The 20,595-nt window shown below is 50.3% G+C and overlaps 1 protein-coding gene across 2 annotated transcripts in view; it reads right to left on the bottom strand.

Moving 5' to 3' along the window:
• The window catches only part of HUWE1 (HECT, UBA and WWE domain containing E3 ubiquitin protein ligase 1), a 1,655,742-nt gene that overhangs the window by 220,318 nt on the left and 1,414,829 nt on the right, over positions 1-20,595 (bottom strand). For both annotated transcript variants that reach the window (XM_078664564.1, XM_078664565.1), the window contains one exon: positions 15,138-15,690. In XM_078664564.1, coding sequence (XP_078520690.1) covers positions 15,138-15,690 — 553 coding nt within the window. The remainder of the gene's footprint in view (positions 1-15,137; positions 15,691-20,595) is intronic.

The raw sequence follows: 20,595 nt of genomic DNA, 5'->3' as shown, positions 1-20,595 counted from the left end.
CCCAGAGCAAAGCCCTGATGGGCAAGAGAAAGAAGGAAAAGAAAATCTGAAAGGGGGGGCGGAAAGTGGATCCACAGCCTTTGCTGTGCACCATGCCACAAATTTGTTCCACCTGCAGGCGTATACCGTTTTTGTGGAAGGACGCCTGGCTGCCAGAATCACATCACAGACTTCAGGAGGCAAGTTAAATGGCCTCAACTGTCGACGCTCAATCTCCACGCATGTAGGTGGAGACTGTACAGGTTCGGGTGGAGTACTGTCCCTTGCTGCTGCGACAGAAGGTCCTCCTGAAGAGGCAGGCGAATCGGGGGAATCGAGTGACATGCTGAGTAGCTCGGGATACCAGTATCTTCGTGCCCAGGCTGGAGCCACAAGGATGACTTGGGCCCGGTCGCGTCTGATCTTCAGCACTCTGGGCAGAAGTGGTATTGGCAGAAAGGCGTACAACAGACCGCAGCTCCACTCGCGATGAAAAGCTTTGCCGAGCGAGTGCCGCCTTGAAAACTCCAACGCGCAGAACTGATGACATTGCGCGTTCTCTTTGGTGGCGAATAGATCTAACCAAGGCTCTCCCCACTGCTGAAAGAGACCTTGAGCCACCTCTGAGTGCAGACTCCATTCGTGATCAATCATGCACCGACTGCTGAGTTCGTCCGACCTGGCATTCAGGGAACCTGCCAGGTGTTGAACCACCAGGGTGACACCCTGGTGTTCCAGCCATGTCCAGAGGCGCAGAGCCTCCTGACAAAAGGTCCACGACCCCACCTCACCCTGTTTGTTGCAGTACCACATGGGGGTGGTGTTGTCCGTGAACACCTGCACTACACATCCCCGGACAGAGGAAAGGAATGCCTTCAGTGCAAGTTGGATCGCCCGCAGCTCCAGAAGGTTGATATGGAGCCGGGAATCCGCCAGAGACCAGAGGCCTCTGATCTACGCCTCTCCCATGTGGCCCCCCATTCCAGGAGGGATGCATCCGTCACTACTACATGCTCCGGTTGGGGCAGGGAAAGTGATCTGCCGCTGACCCAATCGTTGTCCGTGAACCACCACTGCAACTGTCTCGCAGTGCCCTCCGAGATCAGGACGTGGTCAGGCAAGTTGCCCTGATGCTGTGCCCACTGAAACTTCAGGTCCCACGGCAGAGCCCGCAGCCACCTGGCGTGATGCACCAGCAGGATGCAGGAGGCCATCAGCCCCAAGAGCCGCAGCACCAACCTGACCGAGGCTGAAAGATTGGAATCAGAGCCTGAATATCCCGAACCGACTGCTCGGGAGGATATACCCAAAACTGCACCGAGTCCAGAACCGCCCTGATGAAGGGGAGCTTTTGGGAGGGACTCAGGTGTGACTTTGGCATGTTGGAGAACCCCAGCAAGTGCAGGTGATCAGCCGTAGTCTGGAGGTGGGAGACGACTATCTGGGGCGAGTCCGCCTTCAACAACCACTCGTGGAGATAGGGGAAGACTGAAACCCCTGATCTGCGCAGATGAGCTGCGACCACCGCCTTCACTTTTGTGAACACCCGAGGGGCACTGGTGAGGCCGAAGGGGAGCACAGTATACTGAAAGTGCTCGTTGCCTACCATGAACCGCAGGTAGCACCGGTGGGCAAGGAGGACGGGGATGTGGAAATATGCGTTCTGCAAGTACAACGCTACATCCAGTCTCCAGTGTCTTGAACTTCTCCCGGAGGAAGCCGTTGATGCTCCGAAGGTCCAAGATAGGGCGTAGGCCTCCTTTGCCCTTCTTGGGTACCAGAAAATAGTGGGAGTAGCAACCATGACCCACTTCTGGCCCAGGAACGCACTCGCTGGCCCCCTTGGCCAAGAGGGCCATAACTTCCTCATGCGGAAGGTGCAAGTGATACCCCGACATGCGGTGGTACTGCGGTAGCATGGCTGGAGGGGTCGCCTCGATGGTGAGGGAGTGCTCCCTTCAGACTATTTGCAGCACCCACCTGTCCGACGTCATAGTACGCCAGTGGAGTAGGTGATGGCGGACCCTGCCCCTCACTTGCATCGAATGGGCCTGAAAGCTCAGACTAGGAAGGCTTTGAGGCAGATGTTGCGGGAGTGGATGTGGACTGACCATGCCGTTGTCCCCCGCCACGGCGGTTACCATGTCCACATTGAGGTTGGTTCTGCGGCCTGTGGCTGGCTGGACGTGAGGGGGCGCCCCTTCCTTGGCCACGAAAGGGGCGAAAAGCAGATGTCTGCTGGCGTTGGCCCGACAGGCCCAAGGACTTGGCCGTAGCCCTGGAGTCCTTGAAACACTCAAGCGCACTGTCTGCTTTGTTGCCAAAAAGGGGACGGCCATCAAAGGGCATGTCCATGAGCGTGGACTGGACATCACCCGAAAAATTGGCGGACTCAGCCAGGCGTGGTGACGGATCGCCAGTCGTGGAAATCGCCCTGCCCAGCGAGTCTGAGGTATCAAGTCCACACCTGATAGAATAACGTGCTGCATCCAGCCCCTCAGCAAGTGTGCTTGGGCGAGCCGTGCCCAGGCCTCCTCCGGGCACTGAGGCAGCTCGTCCGCATCCGTGTCCCATAAGGAGTGGGTGTAACAGCCCAAAAGGTAAGCGGTGTTGATAGACCGCAACCCCAAACTCAATGAGAACAGTTTCTTTCCAAACTGGTCAAACCTTTTGGATTCCCGATCCGGGGAAGCGGTCGGGAATGCGGTCTGGGACGTAGAGGCCTGATCACCAGGCTCTCGGGGGTGTGGTGTACGGACAGAAAGCTGGGGTCGGCCAGAGCCGGGCGGTGGCGACGGGCCACGTTCCGATCCACAGGGGGCACTGTGGAGGGCTTGGACCAAGTGCCCATCAGAACGTCCGTGAGGGCTTCATTGAACGGCACAGAGGCTCCGAAAAGCTTACTGGCGGCTCAAGCACCTTGGTGAGGAGGTTAGTCCTCACGGCCGTGGCAGGGAGCTCAAGAGCCAAGGCCTTGGCGTCCCTGCGCAACACCACACCATAGGTATCACCCTCCTCTGTAGCCACGGAGGGAGGAAAGATGAATCCAGTGTCAGGCGATGTATCCAGACCACTGACCTCCCCCAGCTCATCTGCCCAGTCCTGACTTAACTGGCAATGTTGTGCCAGAGGGTCCCCAGACCCCTCATAGTCCTCCCCCCTCATGCGTGTCCTGATAAACAGGCAGAAATGACGGAGCCGGGTCGTAGATGAAATGCTCACCCACCGACGCCGGAGACGGGCGCCAAGCGGCACCGCTCCGATGCCAGACCGGGAGCGACACCATCAGGGTCGGTGCCAGCGGAGGAGTCGTGAGGTCAACTTGCGTCGACCGGGATCCAGGCCTGGATCCCCCGGGGCCCTGCGGCGTCGAGACCGAAGTCAAAGACGGCGCCGGGGGCGAAGCCCCTGACGGCGCCAGGGCTGAAGCCGCTGGCCCGCTTGGGAACCTAGCTGGGTCTGCGGGCCCGAAAGCACGCCGACAGAGGGAAGTGGATGCACGGGTACGTCTAAGGACGGGTGTGTCCTAGTCGAGCACGGATATGTGCAATCTGCAAGGTCTACATCCACTACATGGATGTCGACCTTGCAGATTGCACATATCCATGCTCGCGTTGGATTTCAGCACATCGACTAGGACACACCCGTCCTTAGACGTACCCGTGCATCCATCACCTTTTACTTTTGCCCGCACCGAGGATCATTTCCATCGGTTTCGCTACACCGCGCTCCACGCTTGTTGCGCCCCTTACACACGCGGCCGCCTCTCAACCGCAGCCCTGATGAGTCATTACCCGCACACGGTGTGACGAAACACGTGTCGGCTTTTTGCTCTTGTTTGTACTGATTTTCAATTCAGAACCATTAAAACAATTTTTCATTCTACACTGTTGGATTGCAGGAACATTTCTTGAATGATCACTATAATCTGGTTTTCACCTGAGAACTTCATGAGTTTGTCGTATGCACAGGAAATTTGTTGCATTTCATTTGACCAGAGATCCTTATCTGTCTACTCGGGGGTTGTTTTTCTGCTAGTTTTGTTCTCCTGACCTGTCTCGCACCGAACACAGAGCTACCCCACCGCCCCATAGACACTGGGAACTCGCTGAGCACCAATCTTCCTGACACTCTTCAAAACCATTCTCTTACTTTCCCAAAAATGACTAGGAGTACTGCTCTTCCCGGATGCGCGCTTGCTGGCGCGAAAAAAAGATGAACTGACGTCAGCGCGCGAGGGCAGCGTCTAAGTCCCCCGACAACGTCATCCTGGCGATCACGACACCGCCGACTGACGCGGAGCCACCGAGGACGCCTACCGACGCGCAGAAGTACTGCTAACGAAAAACTTTCCGGATCCAGTCTGACGCCTGGGGATATTCTAAAGTAAGGAATCTAAAAGTAACCTGTTTCTTTCAGATAAGAAAGGTACATATATTTAAAATAGAATATATATATATAGAGATCTATTATCACGCGAGTAGCTGCAAATCAGAAATAGAGGCAATAGACTGTTTCGGTTTATAGAGCCATCATACTACTTTGCGTCAGATACCATAAACCTTTATCGTCTGTGGACAGCATATTCTAAATACCCAAAAGGTAGGCCTATTTGAATATATGGTGTTAATTTGATCGGTAGCCTAAGTAAGAATGTATAATAGTGTAAGCAGTATAATCTTGTAAATAGGCCACCACAAACAAACTAAGACACAATATATTGTATAGTCATGTCATCTACCTTTTCTCAAAATAGAATGGGGAGGTTGGTTCAGTGATTTCTTTTAATTATTGGCACTTGCATTTATTTTTACAACCACGATCTTTTCCACGTTCACACGGGTATTCGGTAAGCTCTAGTTTAAGAAATATTATAAGGTTATAGTTTTATTTATTGTTTGGGTTTAACTTGTCACGCATTGATACTGACTTTTAGAAGGAAACCTCGAATAGGATCATTTGATCTATTGGGTTGGTTATCTGTATAGTTAATACTAATTGTCATTTGCCTAAGTGGACACTAACTCTGGACTGTAAAGAAGTTTATTTTTTATTTAGTAACCACTGTGATAGAGTACTGAGGAAGGCCTAGCCGAAACACGTTGTTTGTCAACAAACCACCAGTCTCTGTATATCATGCGATTGTGATTAATGGTTGCTAATGAACAAGTTACTTACCTTCGGTAACGCTTTTTCTGGTAGATACTATATCTGCCTGTGGATTCCTCACCTTGTGAATACCCCTTGCGTCAGCAACATTCGGAAATTCTTTTTTTCGTAGCCTCGCGCCGACGTGGACTCCTGACGTCATAGAGACACGACCTCGCTCGCGACTCCGCTGACGTCACCGACGCCTATAATAGGCCCACGCCGGCGTGATGACATCAGTTCCGCCCTTTTTTCCGTGCCATCGAGGCACACGGACGGACCAATGACAGTAGAAATATACAAGTATACATAGTACACAATAATCAAGGCAAAACACACAGTGTTAAGCAAAAGCAGGAAATAAATTGGAACATTTCCTTGACAACAAAATATATATACATTACATTACAGTAACTCTGGCAAAGAAGAGTGGACAACGGGGAGGCGGGTGGGTCAGTGAGGAATCCACAGGCAGATATAGTATCTACCAGAAAAAGCGTTACCGAAGGTAAGTAACTTGTTCTTCTGATAGATACATCTGCCGTGTGGATTCCTCACCTTGTGAATAGAGTCCCACAGCAGTCCCCACTCCCGGAGGAGGGTGTCCACTCTTCTAGACCAGGAAATCCTGAAGGACAAAGCGTGCAAAGTGACCGTCCCTCCTCACTTCGGAATCCAAGCAGTAATGCTTCGCGAAAGTGTGGAGGGAAGACCAAGTTGCCGCTCTACAAATATCTTCTACAGGCACGCCTCTAGCCAATGCTGAGGTCGAAGATTTAGCTCTAGTTGAATGAGCCCTTATACTCTCTGGTGGTTCCTTACCGGCCAAAGAGTAGCAGATCTTTATGCAGAGGACGATCCATCTCGATAAAGTTCTTTTATGGACCGCTCTTCCTTTCTTGCAGCCAGCAAATCCAACGAAGAGCTGGTCTTCCAAACGAAAGTCCTTGGATCTGTCCAAGTAAAAGGACACCGCCCTCTTAGGGTCCAGACGGTGCAGTCTCTCTTCCTCCTTAGAAGGGTGAGGGGGAGGATAGAAGGAAGGTAAAGTAATGGACTGTTCTAGGTGGAAGTGAGTTACCACCTTAGGCAGAAAAGCAGCCCTGGTCCTGAGAACCATTCGATCACCATGTATGGACAAGAAAGGGGGCTTGTGACAAAGAGCTTGAAGCTCACTTACCCTCCTTGCCGAGGTTATTGCAACGAGGAAGACCGTTTTAAGGGTAAGAAGCCTCAAGGGACATTTGTGGAGAGGCTCGAAAGGAGCACCCATCAAAAAGGTCAAGACCAGATTCAAGTCCCACTGAGGCACAATAAAAGGGACAGGAGGAAACTTATTAATAAGGCCCTTTAAAAACCTTAAAACCACAGGTGACTTAAAAAGAGAAGGCTGGTCAGGCAAACAGAGAAAAGCTGACAGCGCAGAAAGATAGCCCTTCACTGTAGCAACGTTAAGACCCTGTTGCGCCAGAGAAAGGGCAAACTGGAGAACGTGAGACAAATGGGCCTTCAAAGGATCAATAGACCTTTCCCCACACCACGAGACAAATTTCGCCCATCTATAAGAATAGATGGACTTAGTGGAGTCACGCCTGGCTGACAAGATGACATCCACAACGTCAGGCGGGAGGGAAAAGGAAATCAGGTTGCCCCGTTCAATCTCCAGGCATGAAGGTGCAATGTCTGGAGTTGGGGGTGTAGAACCTGCCCCTCCATCTGAGAGAGGAGGTCTGCCCTGTGAGGGAGACGGAGCGGCGGGTGAGAGGAGAGGTGGAGAAGATCTGTATACCACACCCTTCTTGGCCAATCCGGGGCGACCAATATGACTTGGGCCCGGTCTAGGCGAATCTTCCTCAGAACCCGAGGAATCAAGGGTATGGGGGGAAACGCGTAAAGGAGTTGACCTTTCCAACTCAACTGAAACGCGTCCCCCAAGGCTCCTTGCATCGGATACTGGAGACTGCAGAAAGACAGGCAGTGCGCATTCTCGTGAGTGGCTAACAGGTCCACCCGAGGAGTCCCCCACATCCGAAAGATGTCGTGAACCACCTCCGGGTGAAGCCTCCACTCGTGGTCGGCAGAGAACTGCCGACTGAGACTGTCTGCACGAACGTTCAACACCCCGGCCAGATGATTTGCGATTAGACAAATCTGATGGTCCTGAGCCCAGGACCAGAGACGCAGAGCCTCTCTGCAGAGACACTGCGACCCCACTCCTCCCTGCTTGTTGATGTACCACATCGGGGTCGTGTTGTCCGTTAGGACCTGAACAGACTGACCGCGAAGGGAAGGGAGGAAGGCCTTGAGCGCCAAACGTATCGCCCGCAATTCCAGAAGGTTGATGTGAAGCAACCTTTCCTCTGGAGACCAAAGGCCCTTGACCTCCAGATCCCCCAGATGAGCACCCCACCCGAGAGTGGATGCATCCGATATCACCGTGGCCACCGATGGGGGAAGTTGAAAAGGCTTTCCTTGGGACAGATTGCCTTCCACGCCCCACCAAGACAGATCCGCTGCAGCTTCTCTGGAGATCCTCACTGACTCCCTGAGATCTCCATTGTGCTGATACCACTGCTTGCGGAGGCACCACTGGAGCGCCCTCATGCGCCAGCGTGCATGGTTGACCAACAGAATGCATGAAGCCATCAGACCGAGCAGGCGAAGGACCTTCAGGACTGGAACGACCGCTCCATTGTAAAATAAAGGAATCATCTCCCGTATGTCGCGAATCCTTTGAGGGGGGAGGGAATGCACGACATACGGTTGTGTCCAGTACTGCACCTATGAACAGGTTGCGCTGGGAGGGCACCAGGTGAGACTTGGGTACATTTATTGAAAAACCCAACCTGTACAACAACTGGGTTGTCTCCTGCAGATGATGAAGCACAATCTCGGACGACTCCGCTTTGATCAGCCAATCGTCTAGATACGGGAATACCGGAATCCCCGATCTTCTGAGATGCGCCGCCACCACTGCCATCACCTTGGTGAAGACCCGAGGTGCAGTAGTAAGTCCAAACGGAAGGACTGCAAACTGGTAGTGTTGTGACCCAACTGTAAAACGGAGATACCTCCTGTGCGACTTCAGGATTGGGATGTGAAAGTACGCATCCTGCAAGTCGAGTGACACCATCCAGTCTTCTTCCAGCAGAGCCTGAAGAACCTGAGCAAGGGTGAGCATCTTGAATTTCTCCTGCTTCAGATAAAAATTCAAGATCCTGAGATCCAGGATCGGACGACGCCTGCCATCCTTCTTGGGAATCAGGAAATACCGGGAGTAGCAAACCTGACCCCTTTCCTGCTCTGGAACCACCTCTATCGCACCTTTTCTCAAAAGTGTTTGGACTTCCTCCTGTAGGAGTAACAGATGTTCCTCTGAGCAATATCCCTGGCAAGGAGGGTAATTGGGAGGGAATTCCCGAAAGGGAAGGGCATACCCATTTTCTACGAGATTGAGAACCCAAAGATCTGATGTAACCGATTCCCAATCTCGTAGAAAGTAGGTAAGCCGGCCCCCCACTGGACCCACATGATCCTGAATGGCGGATCTAGGGCTGCTTTTCTGTGGCTGGGGGGTTGGAGGAGGAAGAGACCTGACGACCTCGAGGACGTGATCTCTGTTTCCCTCTGTAAGACCTATACAAGGTATTCTGCTGCTGCTGTTGTTGCTGCTGCTGCTGAGCGGGTCTATACGACCAAAAGGAAGAGCGACCAAACCCTCTAAACTTTCTGGTCGTAGAACCCCTGACCTGATGGCCAAGAGATCTATCAGTTGCCCTGCTGTCCTTGAATCTCTCCAAGGCCGCGTCTGCCTTCTTTCCAAAAAGCCCCTCGCCATCGAAAGGCAAATCCAATAATGCAGACTGCACATCAGCTGAAAAGTCAGATGACTTCAACCAGGATGAACGCCTCGTGGCAACCGCCGTGCCCATGATTCTTGCCACAGAATCTGTTGTATCAAGTCCACTTTGGATGACCTGACGAGCCGCTGCCTGAGTGTCAGATAAAGCCTCTTCAAAGTCCTTTCTACTAGCTTCAGGAACCTTAGGGACCAAAGAACTTATAGAGTCCATAAGAGCATGGATGTACCTTCCCATGAGGCAAGTGGCGTTAGAAGACTTCAAAGCCATGCTGGACGAAGAAAAAATCTTCTTCGCGACCTGATCTTGTTTCTTTGCCTCTTTGTCGCCAGGCACCTGCGGAAAAGCCCCAACAGACTTCTTAGAGCAAGCGGCCTGAATTACCAAACTTTCAGGGGAAGGATGCGAAGATAAGAAAGCAGGATCCTCAGGAGCCACTCTATACCTCCTAGCCACACTTTTTGCAACGGCAGGAGCAGAAAAAGGCTTTTCCCAAACTTCCATTATAGGATCCTTTAAGGCATCGTTAAATGGGAGCAAAGGTTCCACTGATGAACTAGGAGAATGGAGAACCTCTGTCAACAAATTCGATTTAAACTCGACAGAGGGCAAAGTCAGACCTAAAAGTCCTGCTGCCTTCTTCATGACAACATGATAAGGTTGAACATCTCTGGAGAGAGCATCAGGTCCAGAAGGCAAAGACCACTCCGGAGAAAACTCAAGACCACGAGCATCCGCCAGGTCTTCAAAACAATCCCCTTCCAGTTCACCTTCCTCCACCTCAGAAGATGAATCATTAACTCTCTGCTCCTCCAGAAGTCGTTGAGCCTCTCTACGAGATCTCATTTTGACTCGAAGTGCAGTCGAATCCAACGCCGAATTCGACGGCGCCGGAGCCGACTTCGGAATCGAATCCGAGGGCTTAGAAGGCTGCCCCATAGAATCCAAGGGGTGACGCCTGGACCGGAGACGTCGACTTCGGTCGAGCCGGCGTCGACACCGGCGTCGACCTCGGTGGAGCTTGGTACTGCCACAACGGAGTCGGAGCCGGCATATACGGCATGAAGGGTGCTGGAGCATATGATTGTGGAACACCCAAATTGAAAGCCATTGGACCCATGGGACCCGAAGGTGCTCCAGAGGGGTACCACGACCTCGAGAAAACACCATACATCGCGTTTAAAAACGCAGAAGGGTCCTGACCTGGAGTCGGGAATGGTGGATGCTCAGGCTGACCTCGAGGTACATTAGAATCTGTTTCCTCAACAGGATTCGAAGCCCCTTCCTCAACAGGAACTCCATCGGTGTCTTCCGGAGCCGGAGATGGAGCCGGAGACTGAGTCGGAGTCGGATCTGGAACTGGAGTCGGAGAATGGACCACCGACTTCGAAGGTGAAGCCTCACCTTCCGACTCACGAGGAGGAATCACTTTCGACTTCATCCTTTTGGGAGACTTTGATCTGGAATGATGACGTGATCCGTGTCTCCTCTTCTTATGCTTCTTGTGGGAACCGGAAGCATGACCGGATGATGACTTCGAGGCCGACGCCTCTCGAGACCTTGACCTCTACTTCTTCAGATGCTTTGAGGATCTTTTAACCTTACTTGCTTTAAGTTTGGCAACAAGAAGTTTCGATTCCCTCTCACAAAGAGCCTTCGGATTCATCTTTTGACATGAACAATCATCGACGTCATGATCCGAGCTTAAACACCAGATACAGTCTTGGTGAGGGTCCGTAACGGACATCATCTTCCCGCATTCTCTGCAAGGCTTAAAACCGGTCTTCTTTGTCGACATGACAATATCTGAGAATGGAGAATCGAAGAAACGAAGTAACAATGTACTAAGGCTACAGAGTATCCCGAAACCGTTCGCGTCGACGACGCGGAAAAAAGGGAACTGATGTCATCACGCCGGCGTGGGCCTATTATAGGCGTCGGTGACGTCAGCGGAGTCGCGAGCGAGGTCGTGTCTCTATGACGTCAGGAGTCCACGTCGGCGCGAGGCTACGAAAAAAAGAATTTCCGAATGTTGCTGACGCAAGGGGTATTCACAAGGTGAGGAATCCACACGGCAGATGTATCTATCAGAAATGAATTTTTCTTTGATTGTGTTTAAAATGAGATAGCCAAATCATGAATACGTCAAAATCATGTTCCTTATCGTATAGAACATGGAATTTTTGCAATATATCAATCGTAACATTAAGAAAACAGATGTGGTTGATAAATGTACATGAATGTTGTAAGTATACTAATTTATATTTTTTGTTTACAAAATATTTAACCCCCAAAAATTTTACAAAAAAAAAGGAATAAGAATAATATCAATAAGGAAAAAATACATTTGTCAATTTATCTTGGGAACAATCTGTTTTCTTTTTTGGTCTAGAGGTTTTATATCAACTAGATGTTAAATACACTGTGCCCGGTGTTCTTGCTTTTCCAAGTAGATGGAGGCGTAACCGCCTGAATCACCATCAACCACCTCAGGGAGAAGGCTGAAGACAATCAACTGTCGATACTCAATCGCCACCCATGATGATGTAGATTCCTGCCATGCTGTTGCAACAAAAGATGCTCCTGAAGCGCAGCCTGATGGGACGATGGATATTCATGGCCAAAGATTACGAGTACCACACTCTCCTAGCCCAATTTGGAGGCACTGGGATAACTTCGGTCTGGCTGCTCCTGATCCTAAGAACTTGACGCAGGAGAGGCAGGTATACAGGAGTCCCTTGCTACACTCGAAGCGGAATCTGTGTCAGAAAGAGAACCTTTTTGGGAAATCCAGTGCTCAAAAGTGTGGACATTGCGTGTTCTCATTGGTGGAAAAGAGATCAAGCCAAGATTCTCCTTATAACCGGAAGAGGCCCTGTGTCACCTCCGGGTGTAAATGCCATTCATGACTTGCTAAGCATTGACAGCTGAGTTTGTCCAGTCTGTCATTTAGAGATCCCGCCAGGTGGTTCAGGATCAGGGGAAAGCCCTGATGAACCAGCCATTTCTAGAGGACAAGGTATCTTGGCACCGAACAAGCACCTCACCCGGCCCTGTTTGTTGCAATACCACAAGGCAGTGGAGTGGACTGTGAGCTCCTAATCCAGCTTTCAACCCCCCCCCCCCCCCCATGGAAGGCAGGAAGCCATTCAACACAGAGGGAATGGCCCACAAACCCAACGGTCTGCTGGAGATCAGAGACCTCTGAAATCTACCTCCATCAGATCTTACTAATCCACAAGTTATGCATCCATCCCTACTGCCACCTCTGGATTGGACAGGGAGAGGGGACTGGTCCAATAGCAGTTGAGCAGTCACCGCTGCAGATCTACTGCACTCTCCTTCGAAATCCGGATGGAATCTGACAGGTTTCCATGGTGCTGGGCCCACTGATATTTCAGATCCCACTGCAGGGCCAACATATGCCACCTGGAATGTAAGACTAGCAGGGTGCAGAAGGTCAATACTCCAAAATGCCTTAGAGCCACCCTCACTGAGACCCAGGACTGAAGCCAAATTATCAGGATCATGTCCCAAATGTCCTGGACTCTGATACAGAGCCAAGGATCATAATGCACCGTATCCAGGTTAGACAAAAGAGAGGCACTGCGATGGAGACTGGTGTGGCTTCGGCATACTGACAGTGAACCCCAACAATGTCAGCAGGCTTGCCATCATCAGGAGGTGGTCCACAAGTTACTGGTGAGCCTGCGGTCAAGAGCCCTTCGTTGAGGTAGGGTAAGACTGGTAGCCCCTCCCTGACCACTGAAGATGGGCAGCGACTACTGCAATCGCTTTTGTCAACATCTAAGAAGCCAAAATGGAGCATAGCAAACTGAAAAATCTTGTAGTCTACCTTGAACCACAGGTAGGTTCTGTGGGTGTGCAGGACAGGAATCTGGAAATAGATGTCCTGCAAGTCCAATGCCACCATCAAGTATGTAGGACTCCGGGCAGAAAAAACCTGGGCCAGAAAGAGAATCCAAAATGTGGTCTTCTGCAGTAGAAATGGGAAAGGGGGAGGGGGACGAGGCGTTAGGTCTAGAATGGGATGGAGGGCTCTGTGGCTCCTTTGTCCAAAAGTCAAATGTTCCTCTGAAAACCACTCTGATGAGGTTGGAAGATGTGGTGGAATGGAAAGCAAAGGTGGGAAAGAGCTTGCTGGACCAGGACCACCTGTCAGGTGTAACTGTTTGCCACCCATGGAAAACATGTCTGATCCCATCTCCCATGCTATGGTCCTGTGCTGCTGAGGGTGAACTAAAGCAGCTTAGAGGCTGCTCCCTCGGGGGCTACTGTCACAGAGGGCCTGGGTACCGTCGATTGGACTCCATCCTCTGAAAGGACTGGGTCGCTAGTTGTAGGGGTGGAGCTTACTGGCACTTTGACGTCCTTGCTACTTCTCACAGGGAGTGTGTTAATTTGGGAGGAGGCTCGCTCGCTTGGACTTCTTGTGCTGCTTTTTGAACTAGAACTTACCTGAAGAACTGGATCTCAACTATGAGCTGTTTAACAGCCCCCAAGAGGGGAACGAGTCTGTCCCATCAACATTGAGAGAAAACTGCCTTTATGTGATTTCCTGCAGTGTTCAGCAATGTACAGCTTTGCATTTTAGCAGCGGATTGCCTTCAATTTCATCAGGCACACTCAATGCATGACTTGGGAGTTGCAGTCTGACCCAGACACCATAGGCACACCTTGTAGGGATCCACCATAGACATTTGTTAGATACAGTCCCTACAAAGCTTAAACCTTGTAGATTTAGGAGGGGGCATGCTCCCTTGGATGCTGGGAATAAATCTGGAAAAATGCTTGTCAACTGAGAAAAAATAGGGAGCTAGTTCTGGACCCATGTGCAAGGGGAGAGAAAGAAGAGAACTGGTGCCAGCATTCTCCGGTGGCACCTACATGCAGGTCCAGCAGTCGCTTCTGGGGAAGAGCAGAGCTGATGTGGAGCTACACAACACCACCTACTGCTGCACGGAGCTAGGCTGGTACATCTCTGGATCCAGCCTGGTGCCTGATGAGATTCGGAAGGAGAGAAGTCTAGATCAAAAATAAAATTATTTATGACCTAGAATATCAATTCAGTATCAATCTGATTTTTAGTTCAGAGGAGAAGGCCGTGTAGTAGCAGGTTCCCAAGCACTTTAGGCATCTGGAGGTTTTATACAAATGTTGCAAAAGATGATCAAGTGACTTCATCGGAAGATGGAGTTTAGCATCTAGGGTACTGCAGACACATTAAGGCACATACTTGAATAGTCTGACTTTATTTTTAAATAAATTATAGATCTTCGCTTTGGGGACTTCTATGCACTGGAGTACGCATTGGAAATGTAAAGGCGTGTGCTACAATGCTTGCCTGCAGCGTTTCAGAGCAGCAATAGAAACCATGACGCAATATTCTAAAGCCACTAATGTGAACCGTGCAAATTCACACTGCAGCTCACAAGTGTCATCTGATTTCTATTCCACTAGTGCTGTTCACTCAAACTTTGTTGTGGCTCTGGCTACATGTCCCAGATGCCAAACGGGAAAACCAAAACATAATTCTCCATGTTTAAGGTGCAGAGTACATGCACAGGGAACAGTTTAGCAGTCTCCAAGTGTCCAGAGACAAAATGTGCACGGAATCCAAGTCCTTAAACATAAAAAAGAAAGGGAGAACAAATTAAAAACCGAGCCCCGTGTCTTTGAATATCATTGTGGTGGCCTTACTGAGTGCTCAGTGCCGACAGTTACACGGATGGCAGTATTTCATGAACCTTATCAAATGCTGTTCTAAACCCATATCACCCATAGTCATTTTGCTTTATTCCAATGAGATGTGGACCAAGCCAATACAAGGGCAGAAAATCGAAATGTTATAGTTGGAGACAATTTAACTCTGCCCAAGAAAGACATTTCCCAAATAGTTGGATTTAGGTAAAACATTTTTTTTGCCAATGGCGACACTGAATGGCAAGAGGGACCTCTCCTCTGGCAGCATCATTTCAGAACACGAGTTGACTCCTGTTTTCTAAAAACAGCCTCCAAAGCACCAAAGTCAAATACTACTGGCAGTTGTAAGCACACTTCTGCACAATCGCTACGTCATTCTGACCTCAACTCTCTGAATCCATTTATACACCTATGAAAGTGGCTTACCTTGGCTAACTGTATGAGCGTGTCAAGAACATGTCTGCACACAACAGGGGCTGCCTGTGGATGAATGTGAACAGTGGAACCACAACCAGAGTGCTTTTCTGTGTGTTTGCGCCCCATGGATCTTTGGATCTGGAAAATGTTAGTCCGACAGCCGAGTGCTGCATCCATGGACACAGAGAGCCAAGAAAGCTGGCTGGAGCTTTTGGACTCCATTTTGTGCAAGAGGTCCAGCGGTCGGTTCTCTGTGCTGGTTGATGTGCAAGCCTTTGTTGATTTCTTGCCCTTTTCATCAATCATGCTGGTGGAGGGTTTGGGGCTCTCTATGCACAGCTCGCTCTCGCTGCTGCGTTGCAGTATAGACAGCAGGCTGCGGATCACCCAATTGCGCGTTTGGGCATGGTAGCAGAGGTTCCGTAAGACACGATGAAGGCGGCTTGTATTCAGCTTCGGTTCATCCACAAACAAGAGGACCAACAGGCAGGAGAGGGCTTCGTGGTCCAGCAGGAGTCGTCCTCTCAAGCGCAGGAGGCTGTCCACATTACTACCAGAGGGTCTAGAACAGAGTAAAGATAGTGAGATTACAATCCTACAACATAGAGCAAGAAACAGCAGCTGTAACCATTACTAGCATTCAGCCAAATAAATCAGTAAATACATCACAATGATCGCAATGGCAATCTCCAGGGCAGCTGTTCAGCCTCACTGAGTACATGTTAACCAGTTCCTGCCCAATGTGGGCACCAGCTTTAACAGATTTGGATGGAGCTTGAGACAAATCAGTGAATAGTGGAAGCAGACGACTGAGGCTGCCCAAGACAGCTAATTAAGGTGGACACTGCCTCTTATTGCTCAATAGCCAAGGATATGAAACAAAAAAGCACAAGGAGCAGACAATGCAATGTGACGGAGGCAATACATGGTGCTGCTTAACTGATCTTGAACAAGTCCCAAGACTTTACCAGATATATTATGTAGGCCTTTCCTGCTAGCTGTGATAAGTACAGCTAAAAACAGATTAAAAAAATATATTATATGTATATGTATATATATATATATATATATATATATGTATATGTGTATGTATGTATATATATTTGCATGACCTTCGATTTATCACAGCCACTGTAGGAAGGTAGATCCCTGACTATGGTTGCCCCCAACTTTTTGCCTGGTGTTTTGCTGGTTTTCTGACTTAGTTGACCTGGGGCCCTGCTATTCAGGACCCCAGGCCTACTGCTCTCTCTGTAAAATGGATTCCATGTACCTTAGGTACATATCTAATTGGATTGAATATGCTACTTACCAGTATGCATCTGTTCTTGGCATGTAGGGCTGCTAACATTCATATCTTTTGCATTAGATCGCCGCCTAGTGTTGGGTCCGGATGATCGCACATTGTTGTCCTGGAAGAGTCTTCGAAGTATCCTGAGATAGGTGGCTCCTCCCCTGGACTACAGTGCGCATGGGCATCGGCTCCATCCCCAGATTGTTTTTTTCCGCCATTGGGTTCGGATGCGGTCTCGACGTCTCTGTCGGAACCGAGAAAAAATAGCTTCTTTAAGGCCAAAAGGCCTTCGTTTCTTTACGTCGGTATTGTTTGCGTACGGTCTCGAGTTCTTTCGTCTCTTTCAGTCGGAATCTGCGGAGTCGAGTTACTCTTCGGACATCGGGGCCTTCTCCTCGCAACACGACCAAAACTTTTCAACGTGTACCTTAGGTACCCAGGGCATAGGTGTACCCAGGGCCTACCAGGGGCTGCAGCATGTATTATGCCACCCCTGGCTGGCCATCCAAATCTGACACAACTGGCTGCACGACAGCTGGGGCAAGGTGGTGTAATCACCCTTTGCTTTAGATATAGTATTCCTATATCTAAACCTAAATGGACACACAGATCTCCTATCAGTCACTCCTATGGCAGGCCTTAACAATCCTGAAGGCAGAGTGCTTGGAATCGTGTGAGATGGTGCTCTGGCATGAGCTGAGCCTGTCTGCGGCTTTCGGGATCTATCCCATAGCCGTTTCCATGATATCGCATACCATATACTCTTAAGTGCATTATAATCCTCGCGGTTATATGCCAACTCTGGTATCGCTTTATCAAAACATGTCGAGTAAGGTGTCATACGAATTGGAATACTAACCCCTCGCCAATTCTGGCGACGGGGTTAGCATTCCACCCTTCTAGAGGGACACGACATGGATGTAACCTGTAACCCCGGTTAAAGTCAGACAGAGCCTTAGCATCCACAAAATGGATGCTGCCACCGAGACACAAGTCTGCCCTCCTGCTGCTGGGAGTCCTCCCAGAGCAGGAGGCAACGACAAAGGGTTTCCTGCCAGGGGCGGTGCCAGCACCGTCCCAGACAGGGTTTTGTGTATTCCAGGTAGGCAGGGCTACAGAGGAAGGTGACTGCAAGTGGCACCCCGGTGCTCACTGTGCATAGGCCGGCTTGAACCAGTTCCAGGGGCACACCAGCCCCTGAGCTGGGGAAAGCCCGCCAAAGGAGAGGGGTGTAACCACCCCCCTCCTGGTCCCACCCATAGGGCAGGACTTAGTCGCGTGCCAGCCCCCTTTTCCAAGATAAAGGTAGGAGCAGGCCCCCTTCCAGTTTACATCATCTTTGGAATCAAGACACGACTTTCTACGAAAGGACATCAAGATTTCTTCTTCAAGATTCTCCCTTGTGACTAAGGAGTAGTCACCCTGCATCCGCAGGCACCATCTTAAGAACACTGCGGTCTGCTGCAAGTCCTTCCTCCGGAATCTGACTGCCCAGCTCGACGAGAACCGGCTTCCCTGGCACCTCTGACCTCTACCCACCTCTACAGCCAAGCTGAGAACCGTGGGTGCGACGAGACCTCGAGGGACCGGCCATCTTCAAGACTGCACGACTTCTTTCCAGCACGACCGCCGAGGGATCCTCTGGTGAGTGCTTTGGGGTCCGAGAAGCCCCGACCCTGAGCAGCCCCAGCACCGAAGTCCAGCCTCCCAGCATCTCCACGATCTGCGTGGGGCCCTTCTGCTTTTTGCTGCTCACCGCGTTGTTTGGCTACTAGCCCGCTGGCTTGTGGCCTTCTTAACGACGCCCGACGACATCACTGCTGCTGGTCTGGTTGCTCCAGACTGGCCCTTGCTCCCTTCCAAGAGAGGAGCACCCCGGACCCTCCTGGTCCACTCCAGACGCCATTTTAGGTCCACCGCGTGGGCTTGAATTTGCCAAGACTTGTTGCCCCAATCCTGGGTCCAGCGACGTCGACAGCATCATCCATCGTGGGACAGCTCGTACTTCCATCCTGGTCGCCGACAACGCCTCCTGGTCCGTGAGACTGCAGAGCACAGCGTCGCCCACTCACCTAGTCGAGGTGACTACCATCCGGTGCCCTCCTGGTGCCACTTGACTACTGGCTAGTAGTCACGAACTTGGTCCCCTCTGCTTTCAGGTGTCATCCATCTTCGATCCAGGCTTGGATCACTCAAACAATCTTCCCTGGTCGCCTGCCAGCAACTCCTTTCCTTCAGGCTCCTGGTTCGTCAACGAAGAATCCCGACGTCTTTTCAGACCTATGCAGCTGCAGCCCCTGGGCTAGGTAACTTCAGCATTTCGGTGCCTCAGCATAGCCTCACTATCCAAGGGTCCAGATCCACTCTCGTTTTTGACCTACCTAGTCGGGTTCGCCCGAGAACACTAACTTTGTGAACACTAGCTTCCATAGGCTTTTTCCCGCCTTACGCGTGAGAGTTCCCACTCTGCACGTGGCTCCCCTAGGCCTCCTGCTCCTAACCTGAGTGTTCAGTATTGTAGGCCTAGCGTTCCTAAAGCCTCTGAGAATCGTTACTTACCTGCTAGTAATTCGCATTCCACTTTTAGAGTATATGGTTTTTCGTGCCCCTCGGGCATTTGTGTAAATTGTGCGACTTGAAGTATTTTCATAAGAGTTTTGTTGTGTGCTTAGCTCCCTGTCTCATAAAGAGCCAGGGTAGTCTTGTTATAAATAAATACACTGTTTATTTTCATAACACTTGTGTGGTGTCCATTCACTGGGTGTTCAAGGGGTAATGTGATGGTAAAACAGCTGGCTTAACACGCCCTCTAGAGTCTTAGCCTTAGACTGCTCGTATCCATGCTACTAGGATAGCTGGTCTATAAGGTTGACTTACAACCAATCATCAATAAGGGTTGTTTGGACTGATATATAGTGATCACTAGAATAGTGAGCACTGCACATCAGGCCAACTTCTCACAGCCACAATATGACAAGGAGAAGATTATATACCCTGGAATTCTATCTAGTACATCATCTTCCATTTGTTGACCCTGAACATGTCTAAAGAATCAAGTACCTAAAGGGACTAAGAAACGATTATGTTACTTACCCTGTAAGCATCCGTTTGTGGCATGTAGTGCTGTAGAGTAACATGCTGTGCATACTCCTGCCATCTAGTGTTAGGCTAGGATGTGTACAACTTGTTTCTGTTAGACGAGGTATAGCGACTCCTCCCTTAGTTGGCAGTGCACATGGGCATCAACTCCATGGTTGGATTGTTTTCTTCCGCTGTCTGGTTCGGATGTGCTTCATCGGGGCTTAGAGCCAATGCCACGAGTCAAACTTAGTCAGGGCCTCTCAAGTTATTTTCCGAGTAGCCTTCGAACAATCTTTCAATGCACTGGATTGTATACTCACCGTTGTGATCAACTGCTTTGGTCATGTGTCTATGGTGATCCTCACATGCACAGTGACTTGCCCCCTGACGTACGAGTTACTTCCCTTTGGTAACTAGGTCTTGCCGCAGACTGGATCCGCAAAAAATTTTTTTGCAGCACCTCTGCGCGCCGGTGCCACACGACCCTGCCCTGACGTCGTCCACATACGTGACGTCAGCGAGGTCATATAAGTCCGTCCTGGCACGCTGACGTCAATTTTCTTTGGAGAAACTTTTCCGCGGCACATCGTGGAGCCACCAACAAAAACTGTGAAAGTATAGCAACAGTGTGCGAAGGATGAAACATCCGTGAATTAAGATTGTGCAAGACCCCATTGTAAAAGACGAAATTAGACACCGTCTACATATAAGTGAAAAAGCTGTGAGATAGAACCCCGCAAGCGAAGATCCTTCCCCAAGTGGAACAAGGGAAGAATATCTCAACAGACAGAAAAAGGAATATGCTACTTACCAGTATGCATCTGTTCTTGGCATGTAGGGCTGCTGACATTCATATCTATAGCATAGATCACCGCCTAGTGTTGGGTCCGGATGATTGCACATTGTTGTCCTGGAAGAGTCTTCGAAGTATCACGAGATAGGTGGCTCCTCCCCTGGACTACAGTGCGCATGGGCATCCCCTCCATCGTCAGATTGTTTTTCGCCATTGTGGCAAAGATGGAGTATAGGAAAGTAAGAGATGGCCATGTAAGTGTATGTTAAGAAGGTAACCCTGCAGCTGCGACAGGCACC

Source organism: Lissotriton helveticus, chromosome 10, assembly GCF_964261635.1.
Source record: "Lissotriton helveticus chromosome 10, aLisHel1.1, whole genome shotgun sequence".
In the NCBI taxonomy this organism is placed as follows: domain Eukaryota; kingdom Metazoa; phylum Chordata; class Amphibia; order Caudata; family Salamandridae; genus Lissotriton; species Lissotriton helveticus.
Note: the sequence above shows the minus strand (reverse complement) of the source record. Positions and strands in the feature narration are given on the sequence as shown.